At 30.8% G+C, this 19096-nt stretch overlaps 3 protein-coding genes across 6 annotated transcripts in view; all 3 read left to right on the top strand.

Moving 5' to 3' along the window:
* Nucleotides 1-6504, top strand: part of LOC125064119 (flocculation protein FLO11-like) — a 48742-nt gene extending 42238 nt beyond the window's left edge. For all 3 annotated transcript variants that reach the window (XM_047670923.1, XM_047670925.1, XM_047670924.1), the window contains exons 3-7: nucleotides 3322-3388; nucleotides 3714-3781; nucleotides 4014-4190; nucleotides 4330-4684; nucleotides 4796-6504. In XM_047670923.1, the coding sequence (XP_047526879.1) occupies nucleotides 3322-3388; nucleotides 3714-3781; nucleotides 4014-4190; nucleotides 4330-4684; nucleotides 4796-6249 (2121 nt within the window). In that variant the 3' untranslated portion in view covers nucleotides 6250-6504. The remainder of the gene's footprint in view (nucleotides 1-3321; nucleotides 3389-3713; nucleotides 3782-4013; nucleotides 4191-4329; nucleotides 4685-4795) is intronic.
* A 364-nt stretch (nucleotides 6505-6868) lies between these two features.
* Nucleotides 6869-11674, top strand: LOC125064175 (serine-rich adhesin for platelets-like). 2 transcript variants are annotated; one of them, XM_047671086.1, is made up of 17 exons: nucleotides 6869-6964; nucleotides 7094-7498; nucleotides 7575-7652; nucleotides 7843-7906; nucleotides 8403-8429; nucleotides 8503-8541; nucleotides 8622-8920; nucleotides 9006-9253; nucleotides 9332-9438; nucleotides 9509-9621; nucleotides 9893-9995; nucleotides 10075-10187; nucleotides 10261-10461; nucleotides 10623-10996; nucleotides 11140-11269; nucleotides 11356-11467; nucleotides 11545-11674. In XM_047671086.1, exons 1-17 carry the CDS (start codon nucleotides 6902-6904, stop codon nucleotides 11637-11639), a joined length of 2571 nt encoding a protein of 856 aa, XP_047527042.1. In that variant the 5' UTR covers nucleotides 6869-6901; the 3' UTR covers nucleotides 11640-11674. The 2 variants fall into 2 exon arrangements, with proteins under 2 accessions (XP_047527042.1, XP_047527043.1); XM_047671087.1 differs by lacking the exon at nucleotides 7575-7652.
* A 658-nt stretch (nucleotides 11675-12332) lies between these two features.
* LOC125064083 (translation initiation factor eIF-2B subunit gamma) lies at nucleotides 12333-14745 on the top strand. Its single transcript, XM_047670870.1, has 5 exons — nucleotides 12333-12412; nucleotides 12515-12702; nucleotides 13009-13835; nucleotides 13985-14214; nucleotides 14553-14745. Exons 2-5 carry the CDS (start codon nucleotides 12543-12545, stop codon nucleotides 14713-14715), a joined length of 1380 nt encoding a protein of 459 aa, XP_047526826.1. The 5' UTR covers nucleotides 12333-12412; nucleotides 12515-12542; the 3' UTR covers nucleotides 14716-14745.
* The last annotated feature ends 4351 nt before the right edge of the window (nucleotides 14746-19096 follow it).

Here is a 19096-nt window from a genome sequence, read left to right as displayed (position 1 = left end):
ATTGCACTACTGTTGTAGCATGTGGCTATAAAATATGATGCCACGTCTTATTTATTAAATTTTCAATTTACTAGAATTTTTTTTTATGATGTAAGTAGGCGGACGAGCAAATGGGCCACCACGAGCTAAGTGGGCACCACCGCCCGTAGACAATGTCGCTGAAAGAAATATTAACCATTCCTTACATCACCAATGCGCCACCAACCTTGGGAACTACGATGTTTTATCCCTTGTCCTGTAGTTACATTGGCTCACTCACCCTTCGAACCGAAACACAACAATACTGAATTCTGCTCTTTGGCGGTAAAATATCTGATGAGTAGGTGGTACCTACCCAGGTGGGCTTACACAAAGCCAAGTAAATAAAACGAACACATGAATAGCTATAAGATTAGGTATATGAAAGCATTGCGTTTGCTTCGAACATAAACAACAGCAATTTTACGATTAAGATCGTTGCTATAATCAAGCGCTTATATCAAGTGTTATACAGTTGTTATATACTTAGCAGAGAAACAAGAATATATTTTTAAGTCGATCGTTTATGAGATATTATAATTGAGATAATGACATAACTATTTCACAGAATCATCAATATTTTCACTTTAATACATAAACACGGATAAATTTCATTTAACTTGCAAATTCGCTGGACATTTCTGTGATGCTATGAATCAATCAACCGTGCAACTACAGACACAAGGGATTTTGCTTAGTTCCCAAGGTTGCTAACGCATTGGCGAAAGGTTTGCTATTATATTTCTAACATTGCCAATGTCTATGGGCGGTCTGATAACTTCAATATTACATATTTATTTTAAACCTTTTCTGCTAATGAAATGACCATTTCAGTTTTACTATTTGGACCAGGACTTACCGATACATTACTCGTATACTCAAAAAGCGCTTAAGAAAAAAAAAATTAAGACATTGACTGTTTTAAAATAAAAATCCCAAGATAATACAATTTATGCCAATTTTGTTAATGATTTCCTCTAACATTAGTAGTATTTGCCACTTAGGTATAATATATTTATGAAGATAATTATATCGATAAACATATAAGACGAAAACACATGACACTTCCAGTAAGATGTAGCACATTGTGTACAAGGAGCTAGATCATTATCATTAATTCGTAAGTTACTTGGTTGCCGTTAAATATTCTTAATCTACTAAGAGCAGCGTATAATTGTCCAAAAAAACTTGTAACGTAAGTTTAAGTGAGCTTCTAAAATATATATGATGATTTTATTTAGAGTAAAACACTCGCTTCCATATCTAAACATAATATGAAAAAAATAAAAATAAAACCGACTTCAATAATTTTAAATATTTAAGCATATTCACGTGTGTTAATTATAAATTATGTTATATGTAACGCTCTATTATTCGATTCTACTTGCCATTCACCAGGCACTGAATGATTATTAAGAAATATTGAAAACCGAAAAATGAATATATAAAAAATAATAATAATAATACTGCGACCTACTTCCTTTACTATTAACGTTGTAAAAGTAGAACACTTTTACATCAAAATGTTTAATTGTTTTCTTATGCAATTTTGGATGAGGCATATCGGAACAATTCATTGTTGATGGCTAATTGTAAATGTCGAAAGGCTGTTGTTATTTTATGATGCGCGTGCGAAAATTCCGAAGCAGCTATTGTTAAATGGGATATTATCGCTACGTTATATCAAGCCCTGTTATTAGAATGCAATACAAGTAAACATTGATTACATGGTGAATTTTTCAAACAACTGCGAACCTTGGTTACGATACCTATACAGTTTCGACAGTCACAAAATGTCATATAAAAATAATGATGAGTGGAATAACGTATTATTACAATCATACAATATTACTATTGATGTAAAGTATTCGAGATTTTCGTTTTTCGGGACGAAGAAACTACAAGATAAGATTTTATAAAAATATATATTCAGGTACAGTTCGATCAATAAAGCGGACAAAAATTCTTCCTCTTTGAATTAGAACGCATTTTTATAAAAGTATTTTGTGCATAATTATAGACTTTTTTTAAATTCATTTTATTAATAATTTAATTTAAAAAATGAATAAAAGACGTTTAAAAAATAAGAGTTTCGGTAAATTTGACGTCTTTTATTTGTTATTTGCCAATATCACACTATCAATGTAGTGTGATATTGGCTAGAATCACGTTTTATATTTTAATTAATAAAATCATATAAGTATATAACATTAATTATACATAGACAGGTAGGCAAGCAAAAGGCACACGCGATGGTAAAAATCAAATTTGCCTTTTGATATTGATGGTCCAAGAAGCGCAAACATTTTTTTTTATCTGTGCCTGTAATTGAGTCGATCAGAACAGTGAAAACAGTGTAAATAACGATCAATATAGAAAACAACATCGTATTAAAAATAAGTATTAAGTTCTAGTATTAAGTACAGCTAAAATCTTAAACACTGTTATCTCAAGGACTTTTGTATAATGCAATTTAAATCCTAGATACCAGTTATGAAAAACTAGATTTGGTATGAATTAAACTGTTAGACTTTATTTAGTTTAAAGTTTATGAGCCTAAATGACTTTAGACAAATAATTACAGAAATTCGGCGATTTGTTTACTAAGTAGGTACATTTAATGTTATGGAATGAATTTTCCTAAGTTGCCTACTTTTATTTAGTCCGAGTATAAGACCTCAAATAATAAATTGAAAGGCAGGTGGAGCTTACATTGGGGCCTTAGATTACCTATGAAAATAAATAAATCATCGAGATATAATTTATTCAATTTAATTTATACCATAAACTAATTAAAGTATAGGTGCGAAAATCTTAATATCGTAGTAACTAAATTCATAACACTAAAATGTAATGATTTCAATTTAATGCTGGTGGGTAATACATTAATACTTGCAACCATTTAAGACAAACACATTAAATTTAAGTAGGAATTAGAATAAATAATAAAAGTATCTACTCCTCAGATTATATTAGCCTCGGTTTTTGATTGTGTATTCGCTTTTGTTGCATTACTATAATGTTCCGTGAGGTCTAATAAAATGCAGATATTTTCTTTTATAATAATATGAGAAGCAGCCAGTGCTTAAATATTGTTTTTCTAAAATGATATTAATCTCGTTACACTCATACACTTATACTGGTTTGTAATATAAATAATATTAAATAATTTATACCTCGATCATTTGTTTATTTATTTCCATAACAAATCTCGTGTCATAAAAATTAATATTTTAATATTCACATGAAGCCGACGACAGAAGCCAGTTTAAATAAAATAATTTGTAATTTGTTTTCTTTCAGATGAGACGGCAGGCTCGGATCTCAGCCGGCGGCACGCTTGTTGTGCGTTCCGCCTCTGCGTTACAAGGTGAATAATACATTAAACATTTTCGTACATCTTCGTAATTACAACTAAATTGTTTAAATAAATTTTACTTGAGCACTTATTTTGTTTAAAATTTTGACTCCTGACTATGTGAACACCTTTTGTGATCCAATTCTGATGAAATCTGTAATAGTTTTCATTTTTTTATTTTACAAGATTACACATATCAATGCGCACCGGCTGAAAACCTGCGTCGACCTTAACATCTCGTTTATATCAAAATATTGAGAATTTTTTTGTATCTAAAATAGAAATATTTTATTTGACACTACAATTATTTAATATTTTTTTTTTTCTTGTATTGCAGTTTGGCTGTGGTTGCTGCTTTTTGTATTCCAAAATGAATTTCGGATATCAAGGTCCATTAAACCAGGGGTAAGGTTCCTTATCTTTTATATAACTTGTACGATTATTAGAGAAATATATATAAATATATAATAATTAATAGCTAAATGTAAATGCCCTTATTCTTTATACTTCTTCATTAAAAAAAGAAACACAAATATGCCAACTTTCGTGCTACAAATATACCGCCTTCATGCATTTTATATAGATTTTGTAAAATACACATACTTAATAATTAACAAAGATTTATTATCATTTATAGTATTTGGACTTCGATAATCTACCCGAGACTAATTTCACTTGTACCGGGAAGGTAATCGGCGGTTACTACGCTGACCTTGAGACCTCCTGCCAGATGTTCCACGTGTGCACGGTAGGACAGCAGGATGAGCCCATGGATATCAAGTTTCTTTGCCTTAACGGCACTGTTTTTGATCAGGTATTACATATTATAATTTTTTTTAATTTATAATGAAATATTGATAGTTTCATATGATAAAAAAGTATTTATAATAGATATCACATTACATTATATTAAAGGTAAGTACATATTATTGTATATTTAAATACTATTTCAGGAAACACGAGTGTGCGAGAGAGTCGATGAAGTAGACTGTACAAAGTCTGAAAAGTTTTATAGTCTAAATTTAGAATTATATGGAAGCACGGCACCGCCAATTATACAACCAGACCAAACGAAACCTCCAGCAAAACCAACAGAGCAACCACGTCCACAAAGCAAACCTAGTACGACAGATGTTTCAGAAATATATGCTAATGATTCACCAACAACACCTGAAAAAATTATAAATCTTTCGATAGATATTATTGATTCTACTGAAGATCCTATTCAAGAAATAAAAAAAAATGAAAATAGGAATTCAACAAAATTTTCACTATTTCCATCCAAGCAGCAAGAAGGAATAAATGATGGTATTAATTTATATTAAATTATTTTTCCCTATATTGTTCGATAAATGCCAATTATTGTTATATTGTGATATATTAAATAATATAATTTATATATACATTTACTCTGAACAGAATATGAAGAAGATGAAGATGAAATCGACGAAGAAAATTCAGATTATGAAGAAGAATACTCTCATCCACTAACAACAACAACTATTCAGACTATTACGACAACATCAACAACAACAAAGAAACCTTTGACAAGCACCGTATTACCGCCCCCAACTACACGACAAGCAATTGTACCACATTTAATATCGTCCCCATCACCATCTGTATCAAGTTTATCGCCTTCCATTCATTCATCTTTCGCACCATCTGTATCTCCTTCATCAACTTTAGACCCTTCTTTATTGTCTCCCCAAGAGTTTATCTATCGTCACCGAGGTCCTGGATCTGAAGCCATTTCCTTTCAACGCCAAAGTTTTCGGCCAGCTGATGGAGTTTACATAACTCATGCACCACCGCAACAATACGATCATTTTCAATATGAATCCTCAAGAACTGCTCCAAGACCTGTTCCTCGACCAGTGCCATTTGTTCAACGCCCTCAACCGACGCCATTTCGCCCTACTACCAATGATCCACGTAATCAGCTTTTACGTCCTGTACAGAATACTCAATCGTCAGAAAAACTAGAAACTTCCATTAAACATCGCCCTCAATCATTTCCATCACATTTACCTCCTCAGCCACCATTACCCTTTAACCCTTTCTACTACGATCGTAAACGCAGTGATGATTCAATTCCTGAGAATGAATCATCTTTATCAGCTAGATCAGTAGCACCCCCAAATGTAACGGAACGCCCTTTACCCAAACCGAAAAGTCCACCTCGCGTAATAGTTACAGCTAGCGCATCTGTAAGTGATAGCAATGGCAAAAGGTTAAATTATACAGTGGGTAATGTGGTCAGTGCTGTTAAACCAATAGTGCCGATCAACTATGACGAAGAATCAGAATATATATTTGATCCATTCTTTCTCGATGTGCCAAAACTTAAAACGCGACGAAAGACAAGATCTAGTAAATATAGAAAGGTTGTAACTGTTCCTGCGCCTGCTACTATACCAGATAAGATGTCATCCGTCAAAACTACCACAACAACTACTTTTTCCCCAGTGACATCACGTGCGACTACTACAAAAGTTACGTCTTCCACTTCTACTACTACATCAACGACTACCGTAGCTTGGAACCCTGAGGACTATGTAGATGATAATTATGAACCGCACGCATATATTCCACCTGTTCCTCCTTTAGCAGTTTTAATGACTCACGACAATATAAATTTTAAAAAACAAGATAGATCATCACTGAATGATGTAATAGCTGGTAATAAAGTCAAGGATATTAAGTCGGAACACAACCGTAATGAACAGCCCAAGCCAACGACGTCTGTGGCGCATACAATCTCTAGTCAAAGTGTGGGCACTGAGGCTACGGTGCCGGTCACCTCACCGACTCCTATCGAGGCGCCCGCCTGCATCACTTCGCGCTCCACTGACTGTCGGATTCGTGCCTAATATTTAGCTCACTTAATTCATAGATAAGTAGAAGCATATTTAAATAGATAGTTAAATTTAATAAGTTCAGATGATTGATTGCCTACTTCTGCAAAATAAAATAAATTTGTTGTAGTTGTAGGGTATTTAAATAAATATTAAATAAAACGAAGTATACTTTCATACCTGAATATGCGCAAATTTAAATATTTATGTAATACTTTAAACTTAACTACTTCACATAAGTAGATAGAAAATTACTTTCAAAAATAGACCTTTATTAATGTAAAACTTCTTTTAATTTTTATGTTTTTTTTTTTAAATAAATCTTGTAAATATGTATTTTAAAATAAAGAATAAGTTTTTGATAATTATAATCTCTCTTTATACCAACCTATAATCTATAATAATCTTTGAAAAATATTTAAACTCAACTGAGCCTAATTTAAAAATTATTGAAAAAAAAAAGTTATTTTCAAACATTAAAAAATTGTCAGGAGACATGTATTTTATGCCACATTTAGTTGATGTATTGATGACATAAATCAAAAATATAATAAAGCCAACTTGAATTGGAAGAAATTAATATTTTTTTTAAATAAACAGCATATTTTTACATACGAAAACTTTACATTGAATTCATATTATTCATACAAGATTTTTTACTTCAAAAATGTCAGGCACCAATATTATGACAATTAGAGAGATGATAGACTCTGCCTTTGGAGACCCTGATGTGAGCAAAAATTGCTTTACAGATATGTAATGTTATTATGTACCTATATATTTGCATTATGTATAGAAATAATGTATTTAATGATTTATTCTAAGCTATATAAATATTTAAGTGATATCAATTTTGCAGGAGAATATTGTTAATCTTAAACTTATCCAAACAATATTATATGTACTTGCCAGACAATTACGGGTTTTAGAACGTAGAGTTGGTGTGGCAATTGGTCCTAGTTTTATTCGTTCTGCTTCAAGTATTTCTATAACTGAAGTCAAATTGCTGACCAGTGTTAAAAAGAAAAAAAGAAATATTAGAAATGCGAGTAGTGAAAAGAAAAAAACCGATTCTTCTTCGAAATCTACAACAGATAGATCTTCGGAGAAAAGTGTTTCTAAGTCAACAACTGAAAGAACAACGTCATCGGGGCCATCTTCATCCTTGAAAACATCAACTACACTGTCATCTTCTGATAAAACTAAGTCGTCTACGGATAAGTCGCCTTCAAGCAAAGTCGATAGTGATATTTATAAAAAAAAGGTAACTAATTCATAAATAACTCCTAAGTAATTATAAAGCTTAACAAATTATAGGTACTAATCAAAGATCGATTCAGTTTCCCTCGCAGGAATATCATCATCTTTTGGAGACTATTGAACAGCAAAGAGAACGTGAACTACGAATTGTTGATCAGGTGCAACGAGCAAGATATTTTATTATTTTTTGTTTTTTCCTTTGTTTTTTTCTTAGCTTTCGTTCGGTATACACAGGTGAAGTGCCTTTTGTATTTTTCTTTATCATCTATAAGTAAGTACATACAATTTTATATTAATTTTATTAAAAACGATAATATTAAAAAAATAACAATTCCTTTAATTCTATAGAGAGCTGACTCCCGAGAGGAAGCAGAGAAAGTACCTACTCCTATGGTGTCGTTAGATTCGATGGGTAATAGTTTTATGAACTAAATTTATTAATCTCTATTAGTTATAATATTTTATAAATATATAGCCGTATTCAATTTAAGAAAGATTATTGATATGAATAAACAAGAGATAGTTAAGCTGTGTACGTTTAATTTACTTCATTTACAATTGTAATTTCTCTCCCTACCAGAAGTCAGTTCTCATAATTAATTGTACAAGCATACCTTTGTTTTTCATATTTATTAAATTGGATAAAATAAAAAAAAAAAAGCAAAACGCATATATTTCATTATATTATTTGATTATCTAAAATAATAAATGGCTAAATATACTTTGCATCAAGTCTTAAATAACATTCTTGAAGCAGATCAGTCCAATTGTTTGTGAAGTTTCTTCACGGATCTCAATTGACATTTTTCTGATCTTTTTTCTTCTTTGATTTTTCTCATCTTTGAAATATCATACTAGGTAAATTATCCTTTAAATATTAGTAATTGATAATGACACTTTATTGACAGAAATGCAATTCGAGAAACTACTTATTGGTGAGTATTTTTGTTCTCAATTTAATTGATTTTACTCTCAAAGCGAAAACTTATTTAATAATTGTAATAACAGTTGAACGAGTATCCTCTGAAGACGGTGAAACAAAATCTGGTAACAATGAAAATCGTATCACAAGTATAGACAATTAATTGAATTTAAATTATTTATTATAACTTATATCATTATTTAAGGAGCTTTTCATGACAGCAAAGGACTCAATTTATCTATTGTAACAAAAGACCAATTTGATAACCTAGCAGAAACAGTTAAAGAATTACAAGAAAAATTTAGTTCAGTTGGGAAAGCACTTTTTCCGGAGAATACGAAATTAATGCAAGACCTTCGTAGAGGAGCATCTCTTACTGACGCAATGGCTGCCTTACAATTATCTGCTAGACTTGATGCTGCAGAAATGACATTACAACAAATGTTGTCACTAATCACAGATCTTGCCATTAGAAAAGGTATAGAAATAGCAGACATCCGCGAGGTATTTGAGTACATAGATTAATAAAAACTTTAATAATAATTTTAATAACATCTGAATAATGTGATTATTCTGGTAAATATTTTAGAATGAAACAGAAATGAAAGATATTCTTGATGCACCTAGTCATGTATCAGGTATTCCTTCGCATGTATCACGGAAATCTACAGCTCGTAAACAATCGTTGAAAGTTGAGAAAAAAATACAAGCCTTACCTACACAGTCTGCAGAAACATCACACACTGAAATTGTTGAACATTTTATTGAAGAACCAATGTCAGAGCCAGCAGACGAACCTAATGTGAAAAAAGATACAATCAATGTTTACGAAATGGAGTAAGATAAGGGCAAATCATTTCACTAAATTGAATACTCATTTAATTTTTTTTAATACAATTAACATTTTGATTTTAGTAATGCTATGCAGGAAGTGTATGAAAGTCTTTTAAAGACTGTAAAAAATATGACCAGCAAAGTAGGGTCTACTGCAGAAAATGCCTTAAAGATAGCTCATAAATTAGGTTAGATTATAAAATTATTTTTTATAAGCCACTCTTGATTGCGAATATACAACATTAATAAACTTCACAGAAGAAAAAGTTAATAATGCAACAACTCTAGACGTTCGTATGGATGATATAGAAACTTTAGTATCTGATTATGCAGAGAAAATCAATACGTTAGATACAGGTCTATCCTCGCAGGTATTTTTACCATGATAATAAAAAAATTCTGCCGCTACACTAGAAAACTATATATGTACATTTATAAAAAAATAAAATTATCCCTTCTTCTTTTGAGCAAATATTTCACACCCTTTGTTTATAATATGTAAATAACTTGCTATTTTACTTAATAGAAGTCTCAAATAGATTATGTAAAATATAATATTGGTTCTGATAATAATTAATAAAAAATAATACCGTTTAATATAGTTCTTCTATGTACTATTTACATAAGTTCCAAGTTTAATAGATGACGAACTATCAAGAGCAATTGACCCAAATGCAACATGATTTAGAAGCAGGCTTAGAATCCATGACTGAAGCCATAGCAAATACGGGTGGAGATACTACTGGTATTACAAATTATACAAGTCAAATATATTATATGGCTAAAAATTAATTTACTGTAAGCTCAAATGTATTTCGTTTTAGCTATAGCCGAATTAAACTTCAGTTTTAATAATCTACAAATAGATTTTGATGCTACAAACCTAAAACAAAAAGAATTGAGGGAGAATCAAGATATGTTTTCTTCTGATCTTACCGTAAACCATTTTATTTTACCTTCATGCGTTTTAAAATTATATTCATCTGTAAATAATAAAATGTTTTATATAGTCTTTATGGAAGCAAATTGAGATATTACGTGGAACTAAATCTGATCGTGATGAAGTAGCTGACGCTTTACGCGATAAGGCTGGAATAGGTGCTTTAAATGGTCTTGTAACGCAACAACAGTTTGACGCAGTTAGAGGTGATTTCGAGAAACGTATTGCAGCTTCTTATGACAAGTTTAATAATCAGGAAATTATTTGGCAAGTAAGAAATACATAGAATTGATTACTAAATACTATTAAATAATTATAAAACACCTATACAAAATATGTTTAATGTATATAGATAATATTGTTGCACTAAATAATATTTACAATTATATTGGCTTTAATATTGAGTGCAAGTAATTAGAATGACTATTGCAGAAAGCTATAGATGATCTACTTAGAGAACTTAACGAAAAGGCTGGTTTAGAGCAAATAGCATCTCTGCGTGATGATATAAATACCAATCTCGAAAAATTGAGAAGTAAAGTAAATGCGATGATGGAAATTGTTGGTGAACCACGTTTAGCTGCCACTACGAAAAAACTATTTCGTGACACAGCCTGCCTCTCATGTTCATCTCCAGCTCATATGGATATAGATGAACCGAATGTTATACCACCTCTGCCGGCGTTACCAAATCCATCGAGACGTCCTCCTATTATAGAAGCTGAAAATATTACGAAGCCCAAAGAAGACGGTGATCACGGCTTATGTTATCCTGGTAGACCAATTCAACATCCAAAAGATCCGAGGTATATCTTCAAAATGCTATATCCCATATAATAAAATAATTTGTGACTATTGTGTCACAAAGGAATCAAATCCTTTTATATTATGTATATTTTTTCACATCAAATAGAAGAAGTAATATTATATGTTATTTTTACCAAATTAGATCACACTATTGTCAAAGATATTGTGGTGGATCGCATACAGTGGTAACTAACACATCAAAAAGAGCTCCAGCTGGAATGATTATAAGTTCGTTTCGTCAAACAAATTCAGGAATTGGTGTGGATGGAAAAGTATGTATTAAACATTTTTATAAGTGTCTTCGCATTTTCAATTTATTTTAACTTAAAATACTAAACACGCCTATAATTATTTATAGACTTATAAAATTGATGAGCCAGAGCCTAAACTGACACCATGCGTACCTTGTAATTTACCAAACGTAACTCCAGCTCCGTCAGAAAAGGAACAAGGTTTTAATAATGATACAGGTATAAATTATATATAAATAGATTATACTAATTATATTGTTAAAATCATTCTATATCATTTATTTCAACTTCACTAGTTGAATCACTTGACCTCTTTGCAAGAGCATCTATTATGAAGACTGATGGCAACAGCGTGTCAGTAACTCCACCTGCAGCTTTTGACGATGACTAAGTAACATTATTATTTAATTAATTACTTACTTTGCGATTTTGATGTAATTGTCATTAAAAATTATAACCATACCTATTTTTGTCTGTTTTATTGACTTTATTATAAATAAATATATTCTGTATTGATTGATTATTGACTTAATAGACTGTCGTTTGAACTAGGTAGTAAATGAAAACTTTTATTACGTACGGTTTTGAAAAGAAAAGTAGTGATCTAAGAAAAATCGGTAAGAAGAAATAATGATCTATTCAAGATCATATAGTGACATTGCCTCATTTCATGACTCATTTTAACTTATAATGATTTGATAATATAATATTTCAAAAATAAATATATTTATAAAATGAGTAAACTATATTTACATAATTAGAATGAACACTACGTTCATAAAAACAGACTAATAAAATATTTTTTACGACCTGGCACTCTTTACTGCTTGAGCATACGTTTGCCTATGCTGGCGCGATTCTTAGGTGTTTTTAAGTAAGCTGTATACTTTTTCAACTTTTTCTCTTGTTCTCGCATATCAGACGGTTTTCCTTCCTTCTTTATAAATCATGAATTATATTGAAAAGAGTTTAAAAAAAAATAGCTTCAATATATGGTGCAAATTTTTGCCTCTTTTAAGATGAAATAAAAGAAAATATATTATCTACATTACAACACATCGCTATATACTTCTTAGTGACATGTCAAAGTTGTCAATTGTCAAATAAAAGTGACGTATCTAACGAGAAGTCAACATTGCTTAAGAATTAAAAACCGTATTTATTGTAAATATTTCATCTTATTAAGTACTATATGAAAAGACGCAAAATATGATATAAATATATTAGTTATTCTAAAGTAACTATCATATTTGTAATTTTAAACAGGTTAGGTTAACTTAGGAAAGCTTCGCAGATGCATAAAATACTAGAGTTTCAAGCTGTGGTGTTAGCAGCAGGGAGAGGTTCCCGTATGCCTGATGTTGGAGGAACAGTTTCGAAATGTCTGCTACCAGTTGGACCATATCCAGTCATTTGGTATTCATTAAATATGCTTGAAAGATATGGATTTCAAGGTCAGCAAATACAATAGTACCTTTACTATAGTTGTTAAAAAATAATAGTATTTTATTAACTAATATACTACAACTCTCTACTGATTACTTTTTAATTACACAATAACTACACACTAAACAAAAGTTTCCAGGCTGTTTTTGTATAAATAGTATATTTAAGTGTAAACAGTAATTGACTAAAATATGTGAGTTGTAAATTATTTTAAATAAATTACTAGAGTAATGCATTTATTTTGAATAGAGGTATTATTGATGAAATATACCTATTGTATTAATTAAAACATTTCTATTTTTTATTCTTTCCAGACACTATGGTAGTGGTTCTCGACGAAGACAAGTCTAACATCTTAAATGCATTAGAAAAGTGTCCCTTAAAAATTAAGTATGAACTAATAGTTATTCCCTCAGATGAGGACTGGGGTACTGCAAACTCCCTAAAACATATAAGTAGTCGAGTGACTACAGATTTAATAGTTATATCTGGAGATCTTATTACTAATATTAATTTAAATGAAGTTGTAAATCTTTATCGTAAACATGATGCAGCACTTGCTACCTTATTCTTTAACAACGGACCAGAAGAATGGATTGAATTGCCGGGCTTGAAAAGTAAAGCCAAACCAGATAGAGATCTAGTTTGCATTGATAAAGAAACAGAAAGACTTGTCTTTCTAGCGAGCGCCAGTGACTTTGAAGAAAATGTAAAAATACCTCGTGTGCTCTTAAAAAAATTCGGATCCATTAGCCTGTTCAGTAGATTATTAGATGCACATGTATATGTTATGAAAAACTGGCTTATAAGCTACCTCGTTGAGTCAGATAAATTTACTTCTATTAAAGGAGAACTAATACCTCACATAGTCAGAAAACAACTCTCTAGACCTAAAAATCCACTGGAAAAAAAAGGAACGTCTGAAAAGAATGTTGATATTTGTAAAGATATTTTTGATTTTGCCATTGACAAAGGATACGAAAGTAAAATAAGACAAATGTCCGCATATAACGATCATAAACTTGGTAGTAAAGGAGTTTACTACAATGATACATTGAGATGTTATGCTTTGATTCCTGATAAAAATACTTTTGGTATCAGAGTCAACACTTTAGCCTCATTTTATTTATCTAATAGCAAGGTAATAAGTAACATAAGACTATCACGCTTATCATTTTTATTTTCTATAATTTCTCTTTGAAAATAATGTTATGTATAGATTTTTAATATTATTCAGATTTACTATCATTGTTAATGCTTATCATAAAATCAAATATGCTCTCATTTTAGATACTCTCGAAATGGGAAGAAGTAACGGGTACAGTTCTCTCAGATAGAATAAATCTTAACAGTGAAGTGAAAACTAAACAAATTGATGAAGCAAGTACTGTGGGAGAGAAAAGTGTTATTGCTGAGAAGACTTCCATAAAATGTACATTTGTTGGAGCAAATTGTGTAGTTGAAAACAAAGTTAGATTAACTAATTGTATTTTAATGAACAATGTCACTATAAAGGAAGGGTAAGTGAAATATCCAAAAGTAAATTAATCAAAAATTAATATTTAACGCATTTAGAAATAAAGATAAAATTATAAAAGAATATACCACGAATGATAATCAGTATTCATTACTTTTGTTGGTTCTGTTTTCAATATTTGGCCAGAATGAGTATTTTTAAATTTCAATGAAGGCAAATAGGTTCCTAATCTCCTTCAAATGTGAGGAGGCCTTAGCTTAGAAGAAGCTTAGAATAGACTGATATTTTATAATTAGTTTTTTTATAATAAGCGCATTATTTTAGGAAAGCCTAACAAAATGATTAAAACAAAAATACTTATAAAAAATTCATCTCACTCAGGTGTGCACTTCAAGATTGTGTTGTCTATACTGGAGCAACTGTAGACACAGGCTGCAACCTCCAGTATTGCCTCATCGGTCCTCATCATGTTGTGCCATCTTCTACTTCTGGAAAACATCAACTATTTGCCGAAACAACTGATAATATGATTACTCTGGGATAAGTTTAACAAAACAAAAAATATTTTATATTTCATCTTGTTTTATTTATACCTGATGGACAATATTTTATAGTCCCATTGTTAAGAAACATTTATTTTTTTAAGGACTGCATAGTTGCTACTATGAAACCGCAACATTTTCAGTTATTAGTAAAAGATGTGTTTTCTAAATTTCAATGTCTAAACTTCCGTATAATGCACCCGCAAAACCCTAGTTGTCTAATACATGTCATTCATTTCCCTTTTTTATAAAATTATTTTCCTCATCAGCTCCAAATATCATTTCTTCAATTCTGCCCTAAATGTACTTATACCATAGAGAATTATAATATTGAGCCATATCCAGACATTTTTTTTTCTGCTGTTACTTACATTCGACCATATTGTTCTTCTAAATGTCAGAATACGTACTATATCAAATTAAGAAAAACGAGTCTAACGCTGAGGTATGCACTTCGAAAGCTCGTGCTCGTACTCGTTTAAATCGGTACGCCGCCCATTTCGAGTTTCAGTTGAGATCGAGATTCAGCGCGATGGTTACTTATAAAATTGTAGTATGTGTACTATTAAACGCAAGTAACAATAGTTTTATAATATTGTACCTATATGTCAATGTGTTATGTCTTTATTGAAAATATCTATTAAACGCCCGCTTCGCTGGGCATTGAATAAATAAGGGATAAGGATCAAATTTATAGTCTGGAAGCGTCTTAGAGATTCCACGTTCAATAGATCACATAACTAGAGCAAAATATATATATGTACATATAATACTTTGTGTGTTCTTGTGTTTAGTGTTTGTCTTTGTGTTTAGTATCATGTGCATGCAACATTCTTTACTCACTCTACCAACTCTACAGAGAAAAAAATCTATAAATAAGTGTAGGAAAAAATATATCGATTTATCAAGTACCTTTTATTTTTATGTTCGAGCAAGATAAAAAATAATTTTATGCAGTCTATGTTTTAAAATACACTATGTACAGTTGTTACTGACAGATTTGCCCATCTTGTGCTAATGCAATCGTATAATACTTACGGACCGCATATTTTTTGCACGATTATTTACATAATATCTCGTCATAGTTTAAAAATAAATAGTTTGATGTGCAAATGAAAAAGGCAATATTTTTTACATAAAACGCTTAACATTGATATGTTAATTATTGTGACACGGATTGGATTGATGATGGATGTATCGGTCTCAACCATTTTATATATTTAATGTAACTTAAAAAAATATTGTTTATAACATTTTCGACGTTTCCTACTCGTCTATTTTTACAACATACGTCATCTAATTTAAAGTGATAATTCAAAAGAAATAGCGTTTTGTTTTGTTTTACTATACTACTTTTTACTAATTTTTATATCCCTAGCAAAAATACAACATGTGAATCAAATTTAAAATATTCGAAGGACTAGTTGAAATTAATTTGATTATCATTTTCAATCTTGGCAATCACAATAGAAATGATGTTAGGTATATCTTTATTATATTAAAATAATTTCCTGTTTGATTTGTTTAATCTAACGCCATTGTACCAAAAGTTATTTTTAAGACCTAGGTAACTTGCATCTTTTTTTTATTCAGTTAAAACGCGTTTTCGAATCGTGGTTTGAGGTACGACATAGGTCTTTACAAAAAGCAACCATTGCTACGAAATTCATCGAAAAACAGTACAAATTGAAAATAAAATAGACTCATCTGTCGAAATACGTTTCTGTTTGCAATTGCGACCTAACGGCAAGTGACAACAACAAGTGGAGGTGAAATCAAATTGTATATTATTTTATTAATCTCTTTTCAGTGGTAATGTAATTGTTTGTTTGGACTGGGTTGCCACAACATGTTGTGAACAGAGAAAGAAACAGATTGTGGCAGAAACTGTCAGTCAATGCCGCAAGTGGTAAACAACCAGTTTGATCATATAGGTATAGGCATGACTTTTTAAACACAAAAATACTGTACTGACACGTATCTATAAAAATCAGATATATACTATCACTAATTGTTTTGTAGATATTTTAGAGATTTATAAAGCTTGCATTCATATTGGTCGTGCGTTAAGTGAGAAAGAGCCCGGATCGACACTCCCGGTGTACACACTAAGTGTGTACACTCCCGGGCCTCGGAAAGCACGTAAAGTCGTTGATCCTGCACTTGAAATTTTTTCGGTTTTGTCAATTTGATGTCTCATCGGATTATGAGAGTGAGGGAAAAATCGAACTGTGCAAACACTTCTCTCTTCAGTTCTCTACAAAAATGTCCTGTATAGTTGGTCCTCCAAGCTAAATGAGTTCCCGGGGTATAGAGAACACCCCTATTCCCCGGCGCCACTTGTAGCGGGGGGAGATGGTACGTATATCAACACAGCCGCCTTGACCAAAACAGATCAAGAGGACATCATATCCGTCCTGAAACTATAAAAAATAAAACATTAATATCAATCGACTTAGTACTTTTAACGTGAATAGGGGAAAAAGAAAAACAAAACTTACGTACTCATTTTATTTCTTATATTTTATACAATTATTATGTATTTAAAACATTGAATGATTAATAAATTACTCTAATATTAAGTAGGTGTGTTTGTAAAAGTAAACTTATTTCTATTTTTTATATTTTTACAATTTAAAATTATTAGCTGTCATCAAGTATTGTATTCTGTTGATATTTTCTTGATTTATTACATAACTTATAATACTCCATCCGCTGATGAATAAAGGACACAAAAATTCAACTTTTCTAAACTAAAATAAAAAAACAAATAATATACTACCGAAAGAAAGGATGGATATATACGTAAATTACTGTTACAATATAACAACTATATAAACTCTATTAAAAATATATAACGAAACCTTATTAGTAAAACAAACGGAATAATGCCTTGCCACACCTACAACACGTTGCACATCCTGTACTGAAGTTACGAAAAATTACGCGGAGGACAGAGGTACTGGCAGTAGGTTCAAGGGTCGTAGATATGTGCTCGAATAATAGTCATAGACACCTTTCACCCAGCCCGTAAGTAGGTAGCTGGTTTCGCATCAATGATAAAGGCTCTTTGATGTATATAATCTTTTAAGATAGTAATTCAACAAAAAACTTGACTTAAGCTGGCGGAAGAATTCGTTATAAAAATATTTTTTTTAAATATGAACCTTTTAAAATAAGTACATGTTACCAATATATTTCGTTACTAATTGTATACATGGTAAATGATATATAAGTGCACATGGCTCATACTATGTTTTTTATTCCAATTATATATCAATACATGTAACAAATACCAAAAAGGCATAGTAAGATAAAATGAATAAATAATATAATATAAGAATGGTCACATTCATAAATCAAAATATACTTTATTCAAGTAGGCCAAGCTCTTTTAAATCGTCATTTAACAAAAAATATTAAGTGGAGCAACCACCGGTTCGGAATGCAGATTCTACTGTGAAGAACCGGCAAGAAACTCAGTAGTTACTCTTTTTCAACATTTAAAATTACACAGTTATGGTAGATATATATAATACATCCTGCCTGGAAGTCTTCAAGTATTAGCTCCACGCTTTTTATCACCTATATAATGTTGTATTGAATAATATGCCTTCTTTATCAATATATTTTTTACAAATTATTTGAATTTATGAATCGGCAAAGCTAAAAATATATGCGGAATTTTATTATAGAACCGGATACCTTGCTTAAAGAAGGATTTATTGACTTTGCTTAGTCGTAAACTTGGCTTTGTAAGTTTATCCTTACGTCTCATGCAGATACAATGATGAATAAACAACAACCAACGAATTAAAGCTAACACAAGATATTTTAAAACTGTGATGTAGCAATTTAGTGACATCATGTAGGAAATAGACAACTGACACGTATAGAACTAATTGGATATTAATGAGAGACATACCCCGGATATTTAGTCAGCGATGGAACAGATTACAAACCTTTCGTAGTATTAACATGCAGTATACGTCAATTAGTGAAGTAACAATGAGAAATTACCAACTGTCACGGAGTATTCGAAAACATTTACACGGATACACCATTTATAAGTATAAAGAAACGTAGAAATAATTCTACGAATCATGATCGATGAATGTATTTTGAAAATACATAAGAAAATTGATTCTTAAGTGAAAAAAACCTGATAAAACTCAAAGGGCACTTTTCAATTAGGAAGTATTTGAGGAAGGATTTGAGAGTACCCAGACTTCCAAAACACATTTATAAATAATAAGTTATTACCTTTTTCCTTGACTGGAACGTACTAGACACTAACCCGGTGATTTCGTTTATAACACAATATTTTATAAGTATTGCATAGAATAAAGCGTTACACTAATAATACTTTAATGTTGACTCCTA

Source organism: Vanessa atalanta, chromosome 5 (genome assembly GCF_905147765.1).
Source record: "Vanessa atalanta chromosome 5, ilVanAtal1.2, whole genome shotgun sequence".
Lineage (NCBI taxonomy): Eukaryota > Metazoa > Arthropoda > Insecta > Lepidoptera > Nymphalidae > Vanessa > Vanessa atalanta.
This window is presented reverse-complemented; position numbering and strand designations above follow the sequence as displayed.